The 21,746-nt window shown below is 38.4% G+C and overlaps 1 protein-coding gene across 2 annotated transcripts in view; it reads right to left on the reverse strand.

Annotated features, from left to right (window-relative positions):
* Window positions 1-21,746, reverse strand: part of KCND2 (potassium voltage-gated channel subfamily D member 2) — a 531,276-nt gene that overhangs the window by 99,941 nt on the left and 409,589 nt on the right. For both annotated transcript variants that reach the window (XM_077473452.1, XM_077473453.1), the window contains exons 2-3: window positions 13,340-13,502; window positions 5,073-5,159 (exon numbers count right to left, since the gene is read on the reverse strand). In XM_077473452.1, the coding sequence (XP_077329578.1) occupies window positions 5,073-5,159; window positions 13,340-13,502 (250 nt within the window). The remainder of the gene's footprint in view (window positions 1-5,072; window positions 5,160-13,339; window positions 13,503-21,746) is intronic.

A 21,746-nucleotide genomic window follows, 5' to 3' on the forward strand; every position in this document is an offset into this window, starting at 1 on the left:
AGACCTGTATCTTCTTCTTTAAGAGGCTCCTCTGTCACTCATTACCTGTTTTAATGACACCTGTTTGAACTTGTTATCAGTATGAAAGACACATGTCCACAACCTCAAACCGTCACACTCCAAACTCCACTATGGTGAAGACCAAAGAGCTGTCGAAGGACACCAGAAACAAAATTGTAGACCTGCACCAGGCTGGGAAGACTGCATCTGCAATAGGCAAGCAGCTTGGTGTGAAGAAATCAACTGTGGGAGAAATAATTAGAAAATGGAAGACATACAAGAACACTGATAATCTTCCTTGATCTGGGGCTCCACACAAGATCTCATCCTGTGGGTTCAAAATGATCACAAGAACGGTGAGTAAAAATCCCAGAACCACACGGGAGGGGGACCTAGTGAATGACCTGCAGAGAGCTGGGACCAACGTAACAAAGGCTACCATCAGTAACACACTACGCCGCTAGGGACTCAGATCCTGCAGTGCCAGTCGTGTCCCCCTGCTTAAGCCAGTACATGTGGCCCGTCTGAGGTTTGCTAGAGAGCATTTGGATGATCCAGAAGAGGATTCGGAGAATGTCATATGGTTAGATGAAACCAAAGTAGAACTGTTTGGTAGAAACACAACTCGTCGTGTTTGAAGGAGAGAGAATGCTGAGTTGCAACCAAAGAACACCATACCTACTGTGAAGCATGGGGGTGGCAACATCATGCTTTGGGGCTGTTTCTCTGCAAAGGGAACAGGACGACTGATCCATGTACAAGAAAACATGAATGAATGGGGCCGCCATGTATCGTGAGACTTTGAGGGCAAACCTCCCCCCATCAGCAAGGGCATTGAAGATGAAACATGGCCGGGTCTTTCAGCATGACAGTGATCGCAAACACACTGTTCGGGCAATGAAGGAGTGGCTTCATAAGAAGCATTTCAAGGTCCTGGAGTGGCCTAGCCAGTCTCCAGATCTCAACCCCATGGGAAACCTTTGGAGGGAGTTGAAAGTCCGTGTTGCCCAGTGACAGCCCCAAAACATCACAACCAGAGGAGATCTGCATAGAGGAATGGGCCAACATACCAGCAACAGTGTGTGACAACCTTGTGTGACAAGACTTACAGAAAACGTTGGACCTCTGTCATTGCCAACAAAGGATATATAACAAAGTATTGAGATAAACTTTTGATATTGACCAAATACTTATTTACCACCATAATTTGCAAATAAATTCTTTTAAAAATCAGACAATGCGATTGTCTGGATTTGTTTCCACATTTTGTCTCTCATAGTTGAGGTATACCTATGATGACAATTACAGGCCTCTCTCATCTTTTTAAGTAGGGGAACTTGAACAATTGGTGGCTGACTAAATACTTTTTTGCCCCACTGTATATATATATATATATGAATACTGAAAAACTAGTTTGCAAAGAATACCTAATTGGATGCAAGTAAAATAAAAATAACAACATCTTTGCACGATTGGACGATTGAAATTAGCACAGCTTCACCGGATTTACTAAGTTATTGGGCAAATTCCCTTGCAAAGTGCAACTCTCCCTGGAAATTGAACAGATGATTTGCCTATAGTAAACCAACTCCACAGAGAAGCCATTATTTTTCTCTAGAAGCTCCACAGTGCTGTGGGAATCCCATGTCATTGCTGTACCCTGTATTAAATGCCCTAAAACTCTATAATATTCCTTGAAATTCATTATCATCCCTGAATCCCTGATAGCCATTAATGGGATCATATTACCTCGGTAGGTACATCACTTGGACATGCAGAACTGTAATAAATTTAGAGTGAGATTCATTTTCAGTATCAGAATGGACATTTTTATATACTAGCCAAATTACTGGGACAATTATATTACTTTCATATGTAAAACTGTGCAAATCAGGATGGAAAACAAGAGAAAAATGATTGACAAAGAGAATATTTACACCAATCAGCACATTTGGAATAATGGTGGCTAAATCAATAGTTGGACATTTGATAATATTAATCATACATGTGGAGCAAAACAATGCTGATCTGCTTGCTAACCATCGGCTATTGATTATGACAGTTGATATGGTAATTTCTTGACCACTTCTATTAAATTTCTATACTAATAGTGTTGATACCCAACTTGGACATTTGCTATGAGCTGGTACACTGACCTCCTGTATAGTCTATATACAGTTGTGCTCATAAATTTACATACCCTGGCAGAATTTATGATTTCCTGGCCATTTTTCAGAGAATATGAATGATAACACAAACATTTTTCTTTCACTCATGGTTAGTGTTTGGCTGAAGCCATTTATTATCAATCAACGGTGTTTTGAAAAAAAAAATATTTAAACTTTTTGCTATAATACATATCCCCCAAAAATATATATTAAAAAAATGTATCCATCAGTTTAAGTCGATATATATTCTTCTACATATTTTTGGTAAAAAAAATACAATAGGCGTATATTGATTGCTTTGCGCAAAAGTTATAGCATCTACAAAATAGGGGATGAATTTATGATAGATAGATTTATGGCATTTTTATTATTTTTATTTTTTTACTAGTAATAGCGGTGATCTGTGATTTTTAGTGGGGCTGCGACATTGCGGTGGACAGATTGGACACTTTTGACACTTTTTTGGGACCACTGACATTTATATAGAGATCAGTGCTATAAATAGCCACTGATTACTGTGTAAATGTCACTGGCAGGGAAGGGGTTAACACTAGGGGGTAATAAAAGGGGTTAAGTGTGTTCCCTAGATGTGTTCTAATTGTAGGGGGATGGGCTTACTGGAACATGACGGAGATCACTGTTCCCGATCACTGGGAACAGTAGATCCCTGTCATGTCACCTGTCAGAATGGGGAATCGCCTTTTTTACAAAGGCAGTTCCCCATTCTGCCTGTGTAATAGGCGATCGTGGGTTGCCTATGGACATTGAGTTTGCACGTTCTCTGTCGCACCTGCACAAGCCGCCATACAGCTACGGTGATTTGTGCAGGAGAGTCAATCTGCTGCCGTATTACTATGGCGACTGGTCAGCAAGCGGTTAAATTATACACAGGTGGACTCTATTTACTAATTGGGTGACTTCTCAAGACAATTGGTTCCACTAGATTTTTCTTAGGGGTATCAGAGTAAAGGATGCTGAATACAAATGCACGCCACACTTTTCAGGTATTTATTTCAGGTAAAATATTCTGAAAACCATTTATCATTTTCCTTTCACTTCACAATTATGTGATACTTTGTGTTGGTCTATCACATAATATCCCAATAAAATGCATTTACATTTTTAGTTGTAACATGATAAAACTTTCAAGGAAAAATTTCAATGGGTTTGAATACTCTTTCAAGGCACTGTAGATAACAATTGCTGTTGAAAGGTCATCCACTGGAGCATAGTAAATCACTGCAACACCCCTTCAGCACATCCCTTGGACAAATTGATTGGCTGTGTAATGTCCGTAAACGTCCTTTCCTAGGACCCGAAAAGATAGCTTGCTTACCTGATACTTCAGATTAAACTTACTCTGCACACAAATTGGGCTCTGCACTGAACTAAAAATCAGGTTTTTGGATTTTTAAACTGCATTGTTTTATTATAGCTTATCATCTGTTTTTGTCTCTTTTGTAAAAGCCTTTCTGTAAATATTCTCTTGTACCTTTTTTCTTGTCAGTAAAACAATATTTTAATCTCTGAATACTCCAATCATAATTTAAAGAATCTTTGCCTTAGTAAGGGACTACCCAACTGTAAACTTCCTGTCTGACTATGCAATTAGAGATCAATGTATTTTTGCACAGTGGATGTTATAAATGGTGCACAAGCATGTGGTGGAAGCTATAATGTAATGCCGCGTACACACAATCGGACTTTCCAGCAGACTTGTTCCGGCGGACCAGAATCCGTTGGACAATTTGATCGTGGGAGGGCTCCAGCGGACTTTTTTTCCCCAAAAGTCAGACGGACCTAGAAATAAAACATGTTTCAAATCTATCCAACAGACTCAAGTCCGATGGACTAAAAATCGGGAAAACCATTCGTCTGTGTGCTAGTCTGACGGACCAAATACGACGCAAGGGCAGCTATTGGCTACTGGCTATTGAACTTCCTTGTTTAGTCCCGTTTACGTCATCACATTCAAAAGAACGGACTTTCGAATGGACTTAGTCCGGTCGTGTGTGGCCAAGTCCGTTTAGTTCAGAAAGTCCCTTGGGAAGAGCGTCGGAACCCAGTCCATCGTAAAGTCTGGTCGTGTGTACAGGGCATTAGAGTTAACTGGAAGAGTTAACCAGCATTGATCACTCTCATTCTGCTGGTGCATAAATTGTTTTTTCCACAAACAGGAAAATCTCTGCACAGTGTGGGGTCGGAGAGTGCAATTGTCACATTCCCTGTCTAGGATTACCGTATCCCAACCAGATTACTTGATGAAAATGATGTCAGTCCCTGTTCGATTTTGATCAGAATTGTCTGCTGGGATAAAATCTCCTTTAATCTTTAACAGATATAGTTGCCAGTGAATCGGTTATCACATTACTATCTATTTATTGACCAATAAAAAAAAGGGTGAATAAAACAAGCTGTATCTAAGATGTTTACTGAATATTGCTTTTAACAATTTATTTTTTCAAACTTTTCCTTGGCAAAGATCATTTTCAAGGGCAATTTTCATGTAAAGCTATAGACAGCATATGCCTAAGGAAAATCATTCACGTTCACCTATTATCATTTCAAAGCTGAGGTCAAAAAGCAAATTCCACTCACATGTAAGTAGAAGTTTACTTATTTCTTAAACCTGCTGGCTGTAATGGTCTTAATTATCAGAAATGCAATTTACTCATTGCACACACTATATATGACAGTTCTAAGCTAAAATACTGCCTTCAGTAATCAATTATGGATGTTTACCACTCTTGTAGTTACTTCTGCATTCAATTATTCCATTGTATTCAGGATTTAGACTGCAGTATGCTTCAGGCAGAGAACATTTGATGTTGATGTTTCAGAAAGCCTCTATGTGCACATTCACATGGAGTAAATAGTGGAAAATAAGATAAAGCTGAACCTTACCTCATTTAGTATACCATTGCGTTTGCTTTGTAAATAAGCATTAGCACTTCCACTCTTTGCCACCCGAATCCTTGCAAGTCTTGCTTTCTGTGAAGTAAAAAACATATGGCTATCATTAATATGTACTCATTAATATAATAAATATAATATAAATATATATATATATATATATATATATATATATATATATATATATATATATATACACACACAAATGCAGTACCGTTAATATTATTTTCTTAAAAAAATAATAGGAAAACTGGAGACAAGTGTTTATCTAATCCAGTAATATTTCACTCTTACAATTCTTTTTGCAGGGCTCAAATATACATTTTTAAACAAAGCTAGCATGAAAAAACACTTCCCCCAAAGATTCCAGCCTGGTATACCAGTATTTAGGCAAGATACTGTGAGATCTGGCTGCAAGGATGTGATTCCCTGCTATGATGATATCTGTCTGTATCAGGGACGTGCAGTGAGGTCAGTGGCTGGTGAGGTACTGGCTAGTATCAGAGCCAGATACACACAGGTTACATACGCCATGAGCGAGAGCAATAATTCTAGCACTAGACCTCCTCTGTAACTCTAAACATGCAATCTGTAAAAAAACGTAAAGTGTCGCCTATGGAGATTTTTTAAGCACTGAAGTTTGGCGCCATTCCACAAGTGTGCGCAATTTTAAAGCGTGACATGTTAGGTGTCTATTTACTTGGTGTAACATCAGCTTTCACATTACAAAAAACAATTGGGTTATCTTTAGTGTTTTTCTTTTTTATATATTTAAAAAAAAAAAGCGCATTTGAAAAATTGCTGCGCAAATAACCTATAACATAAAAAGTTGCATCAACCACCATTTTATTCTCTAGGGTGTCTGCTAAAACAATATATATAATGTTTGGGGGTTCTGAGTAATTTTCTACCAAGAACATTATGATTATTACATGTAGGAGAGAAGTGTCAAAATTTGTCTGGGTGGCAAGGGGTTAATTACCATAAGTAATATACAAATAATTATTATATATTGTTTTTAAGGTAATTTACTATATTTTCAAAAACTGTACTCAAGCAGGTGGCTTAACAGACAAATTACTGAAGCTTGAAGTTATAACTTCAAACTAGTAATTTTACAGTAAATAGATAAATAATAAATTATTATCTTATAGCTTAACCGCTTCAGCCCCAGAAGATTTTACCCCCTTCCTGACCAGAGCACTTTTTGAGATTTGGCACTGAGTTGCTTAAACTGACAATTACGTGGTCATGCGACGTGGCTCCTAAGCAAAATTTAAGTCCTTTTTTTCCCCACAAATAGAGTTTTGTTTTGATGGCATTTGATCACCTCTGCGTTTTTTTTTTTGCTATAAACAAAAAAGAGCGACAATTTAGAAAAAAATTTTTCCTCAGTTTAGGCCGATTGGTTTGCACAAAAGTTATAGCGTTTACAAAATAGGGCATAGTTTTATGGCATTTTTATTAATATATATATTTTTTACTAGTGATGGTGGCGATCTGCGATTTTTATTGTGACTGCAACATTATGGCGGACACACTGGACATTTTTGACACATTTTTGGGACCATTGTCATTTATACAGCAATTAGTGCTATACAAATGCACTGATTCCTGTGTAAATTACACTGGCAGTGAATGGGTTAACCACTAGGGGGCAGGGTAAGGGTTACGTGTGTCCTGGGGCATGTTTCTAACTGTGGGGCAGAGATCAGTGACACTGTCACTAGGGAGAATGGGGAGATGCTTGTTTACATTAGCATCTCCCTGTTCTTCTTGCCCATGAGACGATCGCGGGTATCCCCGCAGCGATTGAGTCCAATGGGACCCACCTCACGGAGCTGGCGTGCAAATTTAAAGGGATGTACCTGTACGTCTATTTGCCTGTCCGTGCCATTCTGCCGACGTACATCAGCGTGCGCCGGTCAAGAACCAGTTAATAATATATGATTTAGCTTGATTATAACAGTACCTTTTCAACAGCAGCAGATTCTCATTCTCCCTCTTAACTGTGTGAGAAAAACATGGAATTATGGGTAAATCTTATACCCATAAACCCATGTTTTTTCCTTGTAGTTTAGAGGGCTGGGCTGGAAGGGAGCATTTGTCTTTTAGACACATGTCCCTTCTATGACACTGCAGTGAGAGGCCTGCCTCCACTGCAATATTTTTATTGGATAGCTGGGGATAATGGTACTTTACCATAGGTCTAAGACTCCAAGCTGTCCATTGAGCCAAGAAGTCAGAGGCACTGTGAGCTCAACCTCTCAGTCTGCTGCAAACAGCGTGTGCCAGCTTGTATATAAACTGCCAGCTCTGTATGTACTGTAGCTTCTGACAGGCTGCAGAAGGAGTCCTGTATCTCTGGAACCATAGTTTGTAGAAGCCAGAAATGTTTACCAGTAATGGGGTAGGACTTAGGCTACCTATCTCAAGTCACCGAGCTATGAACTTCGAAGCTCGATTTTAAAAAGAAAATATGGTCATGGCAGGTGAGGCTCTGCCTCACCTGCCTCACCTGCCTCCCCTAACCGCACACCCCTGGTCTGTATGGCTTTTGTCCTTCAGCATTGGTCAAGTACTTCAAGAGGACTTTCCAAGATGGGCACCAGATTCGTCTGCAACAAAGAGATTAATATACAGCTTTATAACTATAAAAACTGTTTTTCAACCTTTTGGATAAACTCCCTTTTTCATAGGGTTCTAATTAGTAAACAGATTACAAAAAAAAAAAAAAAGTGAAACATAATTAGTCTATTTCAACATGAAACCCCCTATCTCCTGGCAAGGTCATGCACCTCTTTTTTTATTCTTATTAGAGTCAGAGGGAGTAGTTCCCCTACATGTTCATTTCTGATCCATGGAAACTCATAGAAAATGGACTGTGAGATTTAACAAGAGGTGCATGCTTGACTTCATTTTGACTGGCTGATTAATTAATATACAGGAAACATCGTAACAGGGTTACTAAAACACTTCATTGCTCTATTTGGTAAATCTCTCGCATTTAAGTCTACAATTGTACACACTTTGGAAAACATGTAAGGTGATATCTTTATATATATATAGATTTTAAAAGTTGTAACACTAAAATTCATGCTGTTTTGAAATTAATTTGAGTCATATGAAATAATGTACATTTTGTTTATTTAAAAGCTTGCAAACATACTGCTTGTTATTAACAACATATTTACACACACACACACACACACACACACACACACATATATATATATATATATATATATATATATATATATATATATATATATATAAAAAAAAAGGATATATACATAAATAAACATAAATAAGAAAATAACAGAAAACTGCTTTTTTTCCTAAAACAACATAAATAGAACTATACAAAACTTTATTTTTATTATCAGTAAACTACTAAATTATGCAAAACACAACCCTAACTTAACCTAACTACACACTTAGGCTAAGAAACGATTAAACATTGATCCCATGTATTACAGTCTTTTGCCAAAAATCTGATCTCATAAAAATCTAGGGGACATGAAAGGATAGAAAGAAAAGTTGCACACCCAGAGACCAACAGACAACAGCTACAGGGACCCAACATTCCTCCACACTTTTGTTCAGGCCTTCAGCCGCCATGTGTCCTTCTCAAGACCCCAAATCTACCCAACCTCACCCAAAATGTTGTGCACTACAATGTCATCAGGAAGGACTTTTTGGAAACCTGATACCGTGCATTCCATATGGAGTATCAGACTACTGAGCAAACTATGTCTCAAAATCAAGATCTTAGTGAGTCTGAAAGGCCCCATATGACCACTCCACGTTTGAAAGGCCCCATATGACCACTCCACTCCAAGCGGGAAAGAAAAGGGATACCCAGAGCCCACCCACCCACTTATAGACTTCTATATTGAAGGGGCACTGAAGCAAAAAATATTCCCCCATAACAGCTGGAAGAAACAGCTGTAGATTCTCACATAGCAAAGGACTGGCAAAACACAGATAACATACAGATATACTGGGATCAAGTAAGTTTTAATCAGGTAAATCCTTTACCTGTAAGAAAGTTTCCAGTCCTTCCAGCTGGCAACCTTGGCATTGGCATCTTGTAGTCTGCTTACCCAATTTGTAAGAACATAATTGCCAAAACCAAATTTGATGCCTAAAACTTTAATTTTATGTCTGGGCTCTTAGAAGTCATCTACAGTAGCTCAAAGACTTCACCCTCCTCTCCCATCCAGAAAACCTCACTATTATCATGATTGATCTTTGAGCCAGATGCCTCAGGATACAGTCTCATCACTGAGTCTACCTCCTCTGCCCCAGAAATGAAAACAGACATGTCATCAGAGGATGCTCACCAGGAATGCACAAAAGCACTCCACACAATGGCCTGCTCTCTAACCTCCGGAGGAAGGGATCCATTAATGAATGCATATAGCAGAGGAATTAAAAGACACCCCTAATGCACACCTGAGCCAACCTCAAATGGCCGTCCAATCCAACCATTCACAAACATGAAGCTTTCAGCCCTCCTGTACAAAGTCTTCAGCCAATAAATAAAGCCCCCTCCAGGCCATACTTGCCAAGAAGCAGCCACAGGTACTCATGATTGACCCAAGCAAAAGCTTTAGTCTGATTTAATGCCAGCAGAACCTTTAGTTCTACACCACTCCAGGGCCTCCCAGACAGGTAACACTACTAAAAAAGTGCTTCTACCCTGAACCGAACAGTGTTGTAGCGAGAAACGAAATTGGGTGCACGAATGATAAATTGTATTCATAAGAACTTGCCAGACTGATTAGAGAATAAATATCCTCTGCCTTAAATTCCACGGCTATGATACTATCCGCAACCACCCTCTTGCTACCTCCTCCTTCCCATCTGAGCTGTACCACATTCCTGCATTTAATGGAAGCAGGTGCATTCGTTAAAAGTCCCACAATCGGTTCCCATTCAGCAGCAGCATGACTTTGTTCTGACACAGCCCTAGCATAGCTGCTATCCTGGATAGCTGATGGAAACACAGAATTCATTCAGGCACATTTACTGCATTGGAGCCTCTGAAATCAGGTTTGGCCCTACCCACCCAGTACCCAGTACCCACTACCTGATCCTCCCTTCTCCCCTCCAGCACAGCAGAGTTGCTCACCATACTCCCAGAAGTACCACAATTACCAGCAGTCCTGTTATCAGGTAAAGTCTTTTGTTTAGAAAAACACTTCGTGTCCATGTGGCACTCCTGCTCAGCAATTTTAGTGTCTATGCGGCGCGACTGCCCCACTGTCTTAGTGTCCATGCGGCACTCCTGCTTTGCAGTCTTAGTGTCGATGTAGGACTCCTTGTTCTCACAGCCAGCAGAAACTTCTTTGTCTGGATCCCTGCCATCTCCTCCTACATTCCTTACCGATTGCAAGGATCTGTCAACAGACGCAGCCTCTTTCTCTGTAGCAGCAACCATAGGAAAGTCTTCTACATACTAAGAGAGATTCTTCATAGGAACTCCCTCACCAGAATTTTCCTGACCTGAAACAGTTCCAGTATGTATCGAACTTCACAAATTAACTTTTGTCCTTGACTTTCTCCCTCACAGGCTGAGGGACGACATTCTCCTCCTCATCTTCATACAATGAGTCAGTGGAAAATCTAAACTTCCTGACACTCAAGGGAGATTATATTTCCGCAATGGTCTGCAGCAATCTGCAATTTTTCGCAACCTCCTCCTAAAATGACCCAGGCTGCTGGAGAGGGAGGCGGGCAGGTGCGACCGATCCTGAGACAGGGGTAGTACTGGGGCCACCATATGAAACTGCTTCCTTATCCCTCATTCATACTGTTGCGTACACCTTCTGGCTGGTACACGCACAGGCACTTTCCTTTTCTCCTCCTGTTTTTTTTCCTTAAACACACCGCTGCTCTCCTCCAGAGAGGTGACCAAATTATCCTGCTTCTTCAATGCCTTCTCCAGAGACTTCAGCTTGGAGTCTTTCCATGCAGAGATTTATTTTCCCTGAAATCTGCTTTCAGGACAGCAAGCTTCTGTTCCTCTTAAGTTATATATCAAAGTCTATTCACCACTCTGTCCTGGAAAGCTGGTAAGGACTCCCCTTAAATAGGGACAAGTCCAGAATCCATGGCAGTGTGAGGTGGTGTAGGCCTCAGCCCCTCTGGAGAGCCCCCACTTTCATCCTCCCCAGCCTGCTGCATCAAGGCTGGGGAAGGGGCTGTAGAGAAGCCCAAGGCGTGTTGCTTCTCCCAGCTGAGACCAAAGCAGAGTGAGCCAGCAGCACCTTGCAGAACAGCACCACCTGGTGGAGAGACTGATGTGACTGGCTCAGTGTTCTCTGCAATCTTTACATAATAGGGATTAGACAGATGTTGAAACTTGTAACACTAAAATTTGCGCTGCTTTGAAATGAATTTCATATGAGTCATATGAAAACATATAGTTACTCTATATGCCATCAACTCATACCCAGGAACAATTAGACCATAAAACAACTTTATACAATTACTTTTTTTTATTATTAGCGATCAGTTTTGCTCCTATCTCATTTTACCAATTTTCTATTGGGGACTTGTCGCTTCATGAAAAACTGAACCTTTTGCCCTCACCAATTACAAAATATATTTTATGTGCCACACTCAGCAACAACACACTGATAATTAAGTATTACAGGTAATAGAGAAATCTACATTAATTAAAGACTGCATCTGAAGATGTGGTGTATCAGTCCTCAGACTTCATTCCCATAGTGAAATAAATTGATATAGCAAAATTAATTAGAAGTATATTCTCTTGAAATGTCAGGCAATTTCTTTTTTTTCCATGGAGTTCAATTTCTTCTCTATTTCTTATATGCCTTTCACTTAAAACTGAGAATGAACTGCTAGCACTTTGACATCTGGTTTTTCTGAAAGGCAAATTGATCTGTTCATAAATTACTCCCCAGTCGCTCATATGGCTGATGTATTAGCTCAGTACTGGAGCTCCTAGTTAAAAGTGAGAAAGTAATTGTTCAATTTATTCCTGTAATACAGTGTATCTCTGCTTTACCATTGTGGTGAGATGTTCATTGACTAAAACTAAAGTCAGATAGCAGCACTGAAATGAAATCAATACCAGTGTTGCCCAACTTGTATTTAGGATAGGCTTGTTTTTAAAGAGCTGTATGATTGTGATCAAGAATGTCATACTAATTCAAAAGAAAGTATATATTCTTAAAGTAAGCGTGGCATAATATTATTTAATATAGCAATAAATTATAAACCCATATACAGTAGAAAGATAATGCTAATGTAATTAGAAAGAGTTGTTATACACAGTAAATAACTACCAGGAAACCATATGATAAAGAGGACAATTTGGTTTTACAAAACATCAACACTATATGTACTGTTTCTTGCCCTATTTAAAATACCATCAGCACATGTTTGGCCAAGACCTAGAACCCCTGTCAGGTTCGTATTGTTGTTTGTGTCCTTGCTGGGGAAATCTAATTCATGATATTCCACCTCTTCCACATCTACTAAAAACGTTTTGGTTTTTTACTTATATCTGTGTTCCTCTTGAAGAGAATTATCCTCACATCCTGTACTGGTGATACATTGGTGTTTATTGTGTCTATAGTGTCTATTTTTATTTCATCTCAATACTCCAAATGAGTTGACTCATTATTGTTATTCCCATTCACTTATGTTTTTAAATAACTTAAAGTGTATTTCCACTTTTGCAGTCATATTTGAGAAAACTCCACTCTATGCCTATTTGCCCATAGTAAATCCAGGCCACTGGATTTTCCCTCATTAACATACAATGGAGAAGCCCTACGTCTAGCTATTTAACTACTTTGTTAGAACAGGCAGGGTTCAAATTTAGTTTAACTGAAAATGAGCACAGTACAGACAGGGTTTATTACAGAGAACTTTAACTTCCAAGCTCTTTCTGCACAGCAGAGGAAAACTTCAGTTTTCGAGTTTTCAGAAAATTGCAAGATTTTTTTTTTTTTTATGCAATGTGAATACCAACAAATGTAAAGTAGGTGTTATCCCAATTTTGCCGAAAAGTGGAAATACACTTTCAGTTGCTTGGATTAGTTCTATTTCCAGTTCAATATTTGTTAAAGCATTGAAATGGTATTTTAAATACACCAACCAGAATAAACCTTATATTATACAGTACCGTTATCCACTCACTTCTGACAATCAAGTTTTGGTTTGCTTTGTACAATTTGCACAATATATGTCTATTCATGGTAATTTTATCACATTACCTTTTGCGCTCTGCGTTTATCTGATCGTTGATTCTGATGATATATCCGACTGAAGTTGGACACTATTACAGGAACTGGTAACGCAATGACTAAAACACCACTTAAAGAGCATATGGAGCCAAAAATCTTCCCAGGTATTGTCTTTGGGACCATATCACCATACCTAAAAAAAACATATGCAGTTCATATATAGTTTTGACAGCTTTCCTTACTATATTATTATATATATTACTATATACAAAGGACATAACAAGTATTAAAAGTAACAATTACCAATAGAATAATTAGCAAATGTCCAGGAATAGACATTTATTAGTAGAACAGAACCTAAATCATAGGATACTCTGGCAAGTATCATAAGGTTCAGCTTTCTTAGAGAAGTACAATCATAAACAAACTTCTAACACATGTAGGTCTATAATACATTTGTTCACTGTAAGAGAATAGTTGTTTAACAAAAACATAAAAAATCAAGATTTCAATAGAAACAGATTAATAATAAAAAAGCAAGATTTAATGAACAGTATGTGGCAAAAGTAAAATAACAGCCTTCTAAAGGGGATTATAACCTGGGGTCCATGGCCTTCTACAGTCACTATACAGCCCTCATTTCATTTTTGTAATGAGTGGCCATTACTTTTTGTATGGTAAGGAGTAAGTTTTGCACTCAGGTGTATGAATTTATGCTGCCAGAATTTGGCAAACTTCTAATAGAAGCTTCTAATCTTGCATTTCCTTCACTTGTGTTTAGGCACATTCATGCACATGGGGTATGCACATTTACATGCGAATGGTATTTAGAAGCGTTTGCACCTTACCTCATTCTATTGGCTAGAATATTCATGCATGCTAGCCAATGGAATACATTTATGTGCATGAGTATGCATGTATGTACATTTGCATGGAAAAACAACAAACCACTTCTCCAGGAACATGTGCCTGAGCTATTTTTTTTTTTCACCCCTGAATGCTGAACATAAAAACTTACAAAAACATCTGCATGTGCTAACATGCAGGTTCGTTCAGAGGTAAAAAAAAAAAACCTAAAAGCAGCATTTTCTGTGTCCGTTTGCATGAGGCCTTAAGATTGTTGATTCAGACTTTATGTATGTCATATTAGTATGAGGCAATTCCATTTCAATAAAATGGAGTACATACATACCATCTCTATGCTGATGAGACTCAAATCTACTGTATATCTCTACTCCTCACCTCACTCCTTCAGTCTCCTCTCGCATTACTAACTTAGTAACGGACGTACCAGCAGGAATGTCGCACTACTTTCGTTAACTAAATCGCTCTAAAACCAAGCTGATGATAATCCCCCACGATTGTGCCCCCCCCCACGACTTTTCCATCAAAATTAATAATGCAACCATCAATCCCTCCCCTCACGGCAGGGTACTAGTTGTAATCCTAGACTCTGACCTGTCCATTCAGCCCCAAATCCAATTGTTGTCAAAAGTTTGTAGACTTCACCTCTAATATAGCTATTTATTTATTTATCTAACTACTACATCTCTAATATATGCCCCTTTTTAACAAATTATACCACCAAGCTACTCACTTGTTATCTCTCTCCCTGACTACTGCAACTCCCTTCTCACAAGCCTATCTCTCCATAGGCTTCCCCCTCTTCAGTCTATCATGAATGCTGCCATCAGACTTATTCATCTTACTAATGCTCAGTGTCTGCCATCCCTCTCCACCAATCCCTGCACTGCCTTCCAATCGTCCAGCAAATTAAATTCAAAATACCAACTACAACAAACAAAGCCATTCACAACTCTGCCCCGAACTACATCACCAATCTTGTCTCGAAATATCACCCAAACCATCCTCTCCGATTCTCTCAAGACCTCCTTCTCTCTAGCTCCCCTGTCTCTTCCTCCTATACTCATCTCCAGGACTTCTCCAGAGCCTCTTTCAACCTCTGGAACGCTGTACGCAATCTGTCTGGCTATTTCATACTGCCTTTAGGCAATCCCTGAAAACTCATCTCTTTAGGGAAGCCTATCACTCCTCCAACTAATCTTTCATCACTTCCATCAGCTCACCTCCCACAGTTATAACCTTTTGTACCACTTTCCCCAACCTCTTAGATTGTAAGTTCTTATAAGCACGGCCCTCTTAACCCTGTTGTATTTCTGGGAATGGGGTCCATAGCTTTCATGAGATTCTTAAAGGGTTCAGCTATTCAGAAAAGGTTAAGAGTCACTGTTCTAAAAAGATCAGCATTATAAGTAACATATGTACCTTTAATAATATGCATCTATTTTTCAAGGGTTAGAAACATTGGTCATTTATACTGTCTGTGCTGCCACATAACAATTTTGTTTCTCCTTCTTCCATTGCAAGTTACAACATTAAAGCCAGAATCTGTACTGATAACAGCGATGCGATATTATAGACAAAGAATTTTGTCCTATGCTGTATATACATTGTCAAATACTACCTAATTGAAGAAATATAATTGGAATTAATTAAGAAATATGCTGCAGAACTGTTACGGCCAGTGACCTCATATAGACCTTGCCTGCTGCAAAATGTTTTATAGTTAAAATGTTCATCAATTTGCATTATGAATGGAAGTAGTGTGCCAGAATGTAAAAACGTCCACCAGATGGCATAATGTACCATTACAAGCACATTATATTTCTGCAGTAGAATATACGCAGATTGCTAATTACGACTACTCTAAAACTGCTTATGTTGTTACACCTTTATTTAAATGCAAGGCTTAAAAATCTAATTTTTAATGTATTTTCATTATACGATTCATTGCTTTATGTCAACCATATTTGTTGCAAGAAATTTCAATTGTCTACATTATATGTTAGAAATGGGATCATCTTCCTTTCATTACCCTAGTAAAATCTTGTGGCCTCACAGAAAATCACATACAGATTACTCTTTCATGTATATAGGAAGACAAGATACTAATATGACAGGAAATGTTCACCCAGCACCTGGTATACACATATTTGTTCCAGAAGACTCAACAAGTAGTCAAGCAAATAGAGAATGGCAAGCCTGGAGCTCAACAACTACAGCTCCCATATTTTACTCTTTTCAGGTTGTTTTTAAAATATATATTATTATTTATTTTACAATGTCAGGAAAAATACATTATTTATGGGAGAGCTAATATAATTAAAGTGATTTTAAACCAATTTTTTTTTAATAACAAACAAACATGGTATACTTACCTACTTTGGTTTTGCACAGAACATCCTTGATCTTCCTTTTCTCCTGCCCATGCCAGTGCTCCTGGCTCTTCTCAGTGTACCACTATAGGAAGTCGCTTCCTATTCTGGCACACGTGTGGTCTTAATCTGGAGCCACACTACCTGCATCTTTAGACACAGACAGTGCAGCTCAGCCCTTCTCCCCTAAAAAAAAAACGTTCACCTTTACAATCACAAAGAAAAGCAATTAATTAAAAATGGTCATGTGGCCAGTCAAAGTAGAAAATGCCCCAGCATCAGTGGGACAAGACAATGTCTCAGACTTGGTGACTAGTGGGAGTTAAAAAAAAAAAAACATAATGCCTGTGGTCAGTAGGAGGAGGAATAGTAACCCATCATTGGTATTAGTTGTCCCATCTGTGATCTCAGTGAAAGGAATAGTGCCCAATCATTTTTATCAGAGGGAGAAATTATGCTCCATTGTTAATGTCTGGAAAACAATAGTGCCCCATAGTCGGTGTCAGTGGAAGAAAAAAATGCCCTATCGCTGGTGTCAGTGGAAGAAAAAAATGCCCTATTGCTGGTGTCAGTGGGAGGAAAAGCTTCCTGCTGTTAGTGTCAGTGGAAAGAATGGTGCATCATTGTTGGTGTCAGTGGGAAGAAAAATGCCTCATATAAATGGGGGGAACAGTGCCTCATATCCTGGGGGAGGAACTTTTTCCCAAGGGCCAGAAAAAGACAAGCAAAGGGCCACAGTTTGGGGATCACTGATCAAGAAAAATAGCCAGTAAGGCATGTGAACAGTGGCATCCAAACTATGCTCCTCTAGAACTAGATTCTCTTTTTCCCAAGGATTTACTAGAGATATACAAGATGAAAATACTTATTATTTTTTCATTGAGGAAAATGATAACTGACCATTGCTACACAGTTTTTTTGATATGTCTGAAAATAGCATCTGTTACTCTTTATCTTGCATGACTTTGTTCTCATTGCATCGTGTATAGCCTTCCTGAGTGCATGATAAACACATAAAGGTCATCACATCTTGGGGATACATTTAGGTTAGTGATAACTGGTGTAAAAAAAAGATAATGAATACACGGGTAAGGTAATGAGCTCTTCATGTAAGCGCTGTACAATAATAAAGTGTCAGATTGTATGCCTTCGACAAAACAATGAGGCCAGTACTACATGGTCACTTGGCAATCAAGATATTTCAGGTATACATGGTCAGGGCCATTTGTTGCTTGATTTCAAGTGCCTTTTCCTATGTCATTGGTAAATTGTTTCCTTGCTTTAGATTAAACAGGCAAATAGGGTGCATTGATTTCCCTGGACATGACTGACTTTGAGCATTGTCCTACTGTCTGTTACAAAGATAAAGGTCGCTAGCACAGCTTCTCTTTCTCTATTAGAGATTTTAATGAAAAAGTCATCAGACAAGAAAAGAAAATGTACTGGTGACACAGGTCATGTGCATGTCACAAAAATGGGCTCTCCATGATGTCAATTTAGTACGCATTACATCAAAATGTTACTGTAAGATGCACACTCGGGATATATCATTGCTTTCTGTGGTCACTCCACTTACATTTGCACACATACTTTCTAGTTTTTCTAAATATTATGCAAATAAAGCAAATTAATGCAACCTTAATGTGAACACTACAAAATTAATTAATGTGAACACTGCGAACACTACGAAATATTAAATTACACATGTCCCCAAATGCATGCTTTTTTTTTTTTGGTAGAGTTTCTTTCAAAACCAGGTGTATTGGCTGCTTGGCAGCTGACTAACATAGGTCTGGTGAGCAGTTTTATTCTGAGTGACTCCCTAGGTGTTCACATCCTGAATAATCAGTGTTAGTATATCAGCAAATACCTTAGGGTGACCACATTTCAGAGTAATACTGAAATAACATACCACAATTCTGGAACCAGTGGAGGCATGGAAAGCATACAACATTACTTATAGCTGAGTAGTTTGTAGAAAAATGGATGAATTGTCAGGAAAAAAAATTATATATATATATATATATATATATATATATATATATATATATATATATATATATATATATGTATATATATATATATGTATATATATATATATATGTATATAGATATGTATATATATATATATGTATATATATATATACAGTGCCTTGCGAAAGTATTCGGCCCCCTTGAACTTTTCAACCTTTTGCCACATTTCAGGCTTCAAACATAAAGATATAAAATTTAATTTTTTTGTGAAGAATCACCAATAAGTGGGACACAATTGTGAAGTGGAACGAAATCTATTGGATATTTTAAACTTTTTTAGCAAATAAAAAACTGAAAAGTGGTGCGTGCAAAATTATTCGGCCCCTTTACTTTCAGTGCAGCAAACTCACTCCAGAAGTTCAGCGAGGATCTCTGAATGATCCAATGTTGTTCTAAATGACTGATGGTGATAAATAGAATCCACCTGTGTGTAATCAAGTCTCTGTATAAATGCATCTGCTCTGTGATAGTCTCAGGGTTCTGTTGAAAGCGCAGAGAGCATCATGAAGACCAAGGAACACACCAGGCAGGTCCGTAATACTGTTGTGGAGAAGTTTAAATCTGGATTTGGATACAAAAAGATTTCCCAAGCTTTAAACATCCCAAGGAGCACTGTGCAAGCCATCATTTTGAAATGGAAGGAGTATCAGACCACTGCAAATCTACCAAGACCTGGCCGTCCCTCTAAACTTTCAGCTCAGACAAGGAGAAGACTGATCAGAGATGCAGCCAAGAGGCCCATGATCACTCTGGATGAACTGCAGAGAACTACAGCTGAGGTGGGAGAGTCTGTCCATAGGACAACAATCAGTCGTACACTGCACAAATCTGGCCTTTATGGAAGAGTGGCAAGAAGAAAGCCATTTCTCAAAGATATCCATAGAAAGTCTTGTCTAAAGTTTGCCACAAGCCACCTGGGAGACACACCAAACATGTGGAAGAAGGTGCTCTGGTCAGATGAAACCAAAATCGAACTTTTTGCCCACAATGCAAAACGATATGTTTGGCGTAAAAGCAACACAGCTCATCACCCTCAAAACCCCATCCCCACTGTCAAACATGGTGGTGGCAGCACCATGGTTTGGGCCTGCTTTTCTTCAGCAGGGACAGGGAAGATGGTTAAAATTGAGGGGAAGATGGATGCAGCCAAATACAGGACCATTCTGGATGAAAACCTGTTGGAGTCTGCAAAAGACCTGAAACTGGGACGGAGATTTATCTTCCAACAAGACAATGATCCTAAACGTACAGCAAAATCTACAAAGGAATGGTTCACAAATAAACATATCCAGGTGTTAGAATGGCCAAATCAAAGTCCAGACCTAAATCCAATCGAGAATCTGTGGAAAGAGCTGAAAACTGCTGTTCACAAACGCTCTCCATCTAACCTCACTGAGCTCGAGCTGTTTTGCAAGGAAGAATGGGCAAGAATTTCAGTCTCTCGATGTGCAAAACTGATAGAGACATACCCCAAGCGACTTGCAGCTGTAATCGCAGCAAAAGGTGGCTCTACAAAGTATTAACGCAAGGGGGTCGAATAATTTTGCACGCCCCACTTTTCATTTTTTTATTAGTTAAAAAAGTTTCAAAAATCCAATAGATTTCGTTCCACTTCACAATTGTGTCCCACTTGTTGGTGATTCTTCACAAAAAATTTTAATTTTATATCTTTATGGTTGAAGCCTGAAATGTGGCAAAAGGTTGAAAAGTTCAGGGGGGCGCCAAATACTTTCGCAAGGCACTGTGTATATATATATATATATACTTTGTGTAGATCCATAGACAATATGGTTGATTTACTAAAGGCAAATTGTCTGTTCACTTTGAAAGTGAAGCTGCAATTTGCAAGAGAATTTTCTCTTAGTGATTGTGGAAAAATTTCACTTTGCAAAAAATACCCAATCACATGCAAGGAAAATAAAAAAAAACTGCATTTTTGCTTGCATATGACTGTATGATGGAAGTAAGCAGAGATTCAACTCATTCCCTAAGCTCTGGAGATAATTCTGTTGCAGAGTGCAACTTTTCTTGCAAAATGACCAGTCTATATGTCTTTGCTGAATCAACCCCAATGCGTGTTGCAGATTGGCTGATATTTGAGCACAAGAGACGTGTGAAAGTGATCAAAATTAGAATGTTAAAATGTTACAAATTAAAAATGGAAACTAGAACCAGAGTGACAGCTGTTGAAATAATAGATATTGAAAGGCACATTTGGTTTTTACAATTGTAAGTTGTTCAGAACAGTTATAACATATCTTGGTAGATTACTAAAGTAATAAAACCCCACATGTAGCAAATTATAATTTGTACATCATTGTTTGCAACATTTTCAACCAAAGAAACACAATACTGCTAAAGTTTGCAGTTCTGGGAAACAGACTATGTTCTGCTGAGCTGAGTTGACATGAAGAGAAAAGAAACACAAATAAAAGCCTCAATAAGTATATCAAGCTGAGAAACATAAGAAAACGTCTGTGTAGTTACAGTTGTTTTGACCCTTTTTACACAGTGGATGTACGCATTAAAGTGGAGCAATGCATGCCCCACTGACTTTGGCTGCCTCATATGTACTGCAATTAAAACACATCATTGGGGAGGTGTAACAAAAAAAAAAAAAAAAAAAAAACAATTGTAGCCTGTATCCGCTGACAAGCAGATTTTCACTTTTTTATGTTGAACAAATACTGTATACTTTGCAGTATAAGAAGCAACTGTACGTCACTCTTTTACAATATGTAATCCAAGTTTCTAGAGTCTGTGAAATATATAACATCTTTTGTTTTAGGTTCTTAACATATTCCAAAATTAAAATTTCAGCACAGGGTGAAGTGACCTTTTAACTATGAATGCAATGGATTTCACCTTTGTAGCAATAAAACAAACCTAGTCTTGGCCCATTAAACTGGCTTACTTTAATCCCTCTGTCCTTAGCAGGACCTTTCCTTTACTCCCCCACTTCTCTGTTCAGCTGCTGGGAGCAGTACAAACAGTATAAACTACTAATTAACTGTAAGCTATGCTCATGGTATATAGCTTACACATATCTATAGATTCTCCGTTCTGCAATGTCACAGTGCTGGTGACTGGTTCTGTATTGTCACATGGTATGACTAATATGTTCTTCCATATCCAGAAGTTCACAATTTCCCCACTCCCTGTACCTA

The sequence above is a fragment of the Lithobates pipiens genome, unplaced genomic scaffold (genome assembly GCF_037356315.1).
Source record: "Lithobates pipiens isolate NorthernLeopardFrog02 unplaced genomic scaffold, aLitPip1_a1.2 Scaffold_8, whole genome shotgun sequence".
In the NCBI taxonomy this organism is placed as follows: domain Eukaryota; kingdom Metazoa; phylum Chordata; class Amphibia; order Anura; family Ranidae; genus Lithobates; species Lithobates pipiens.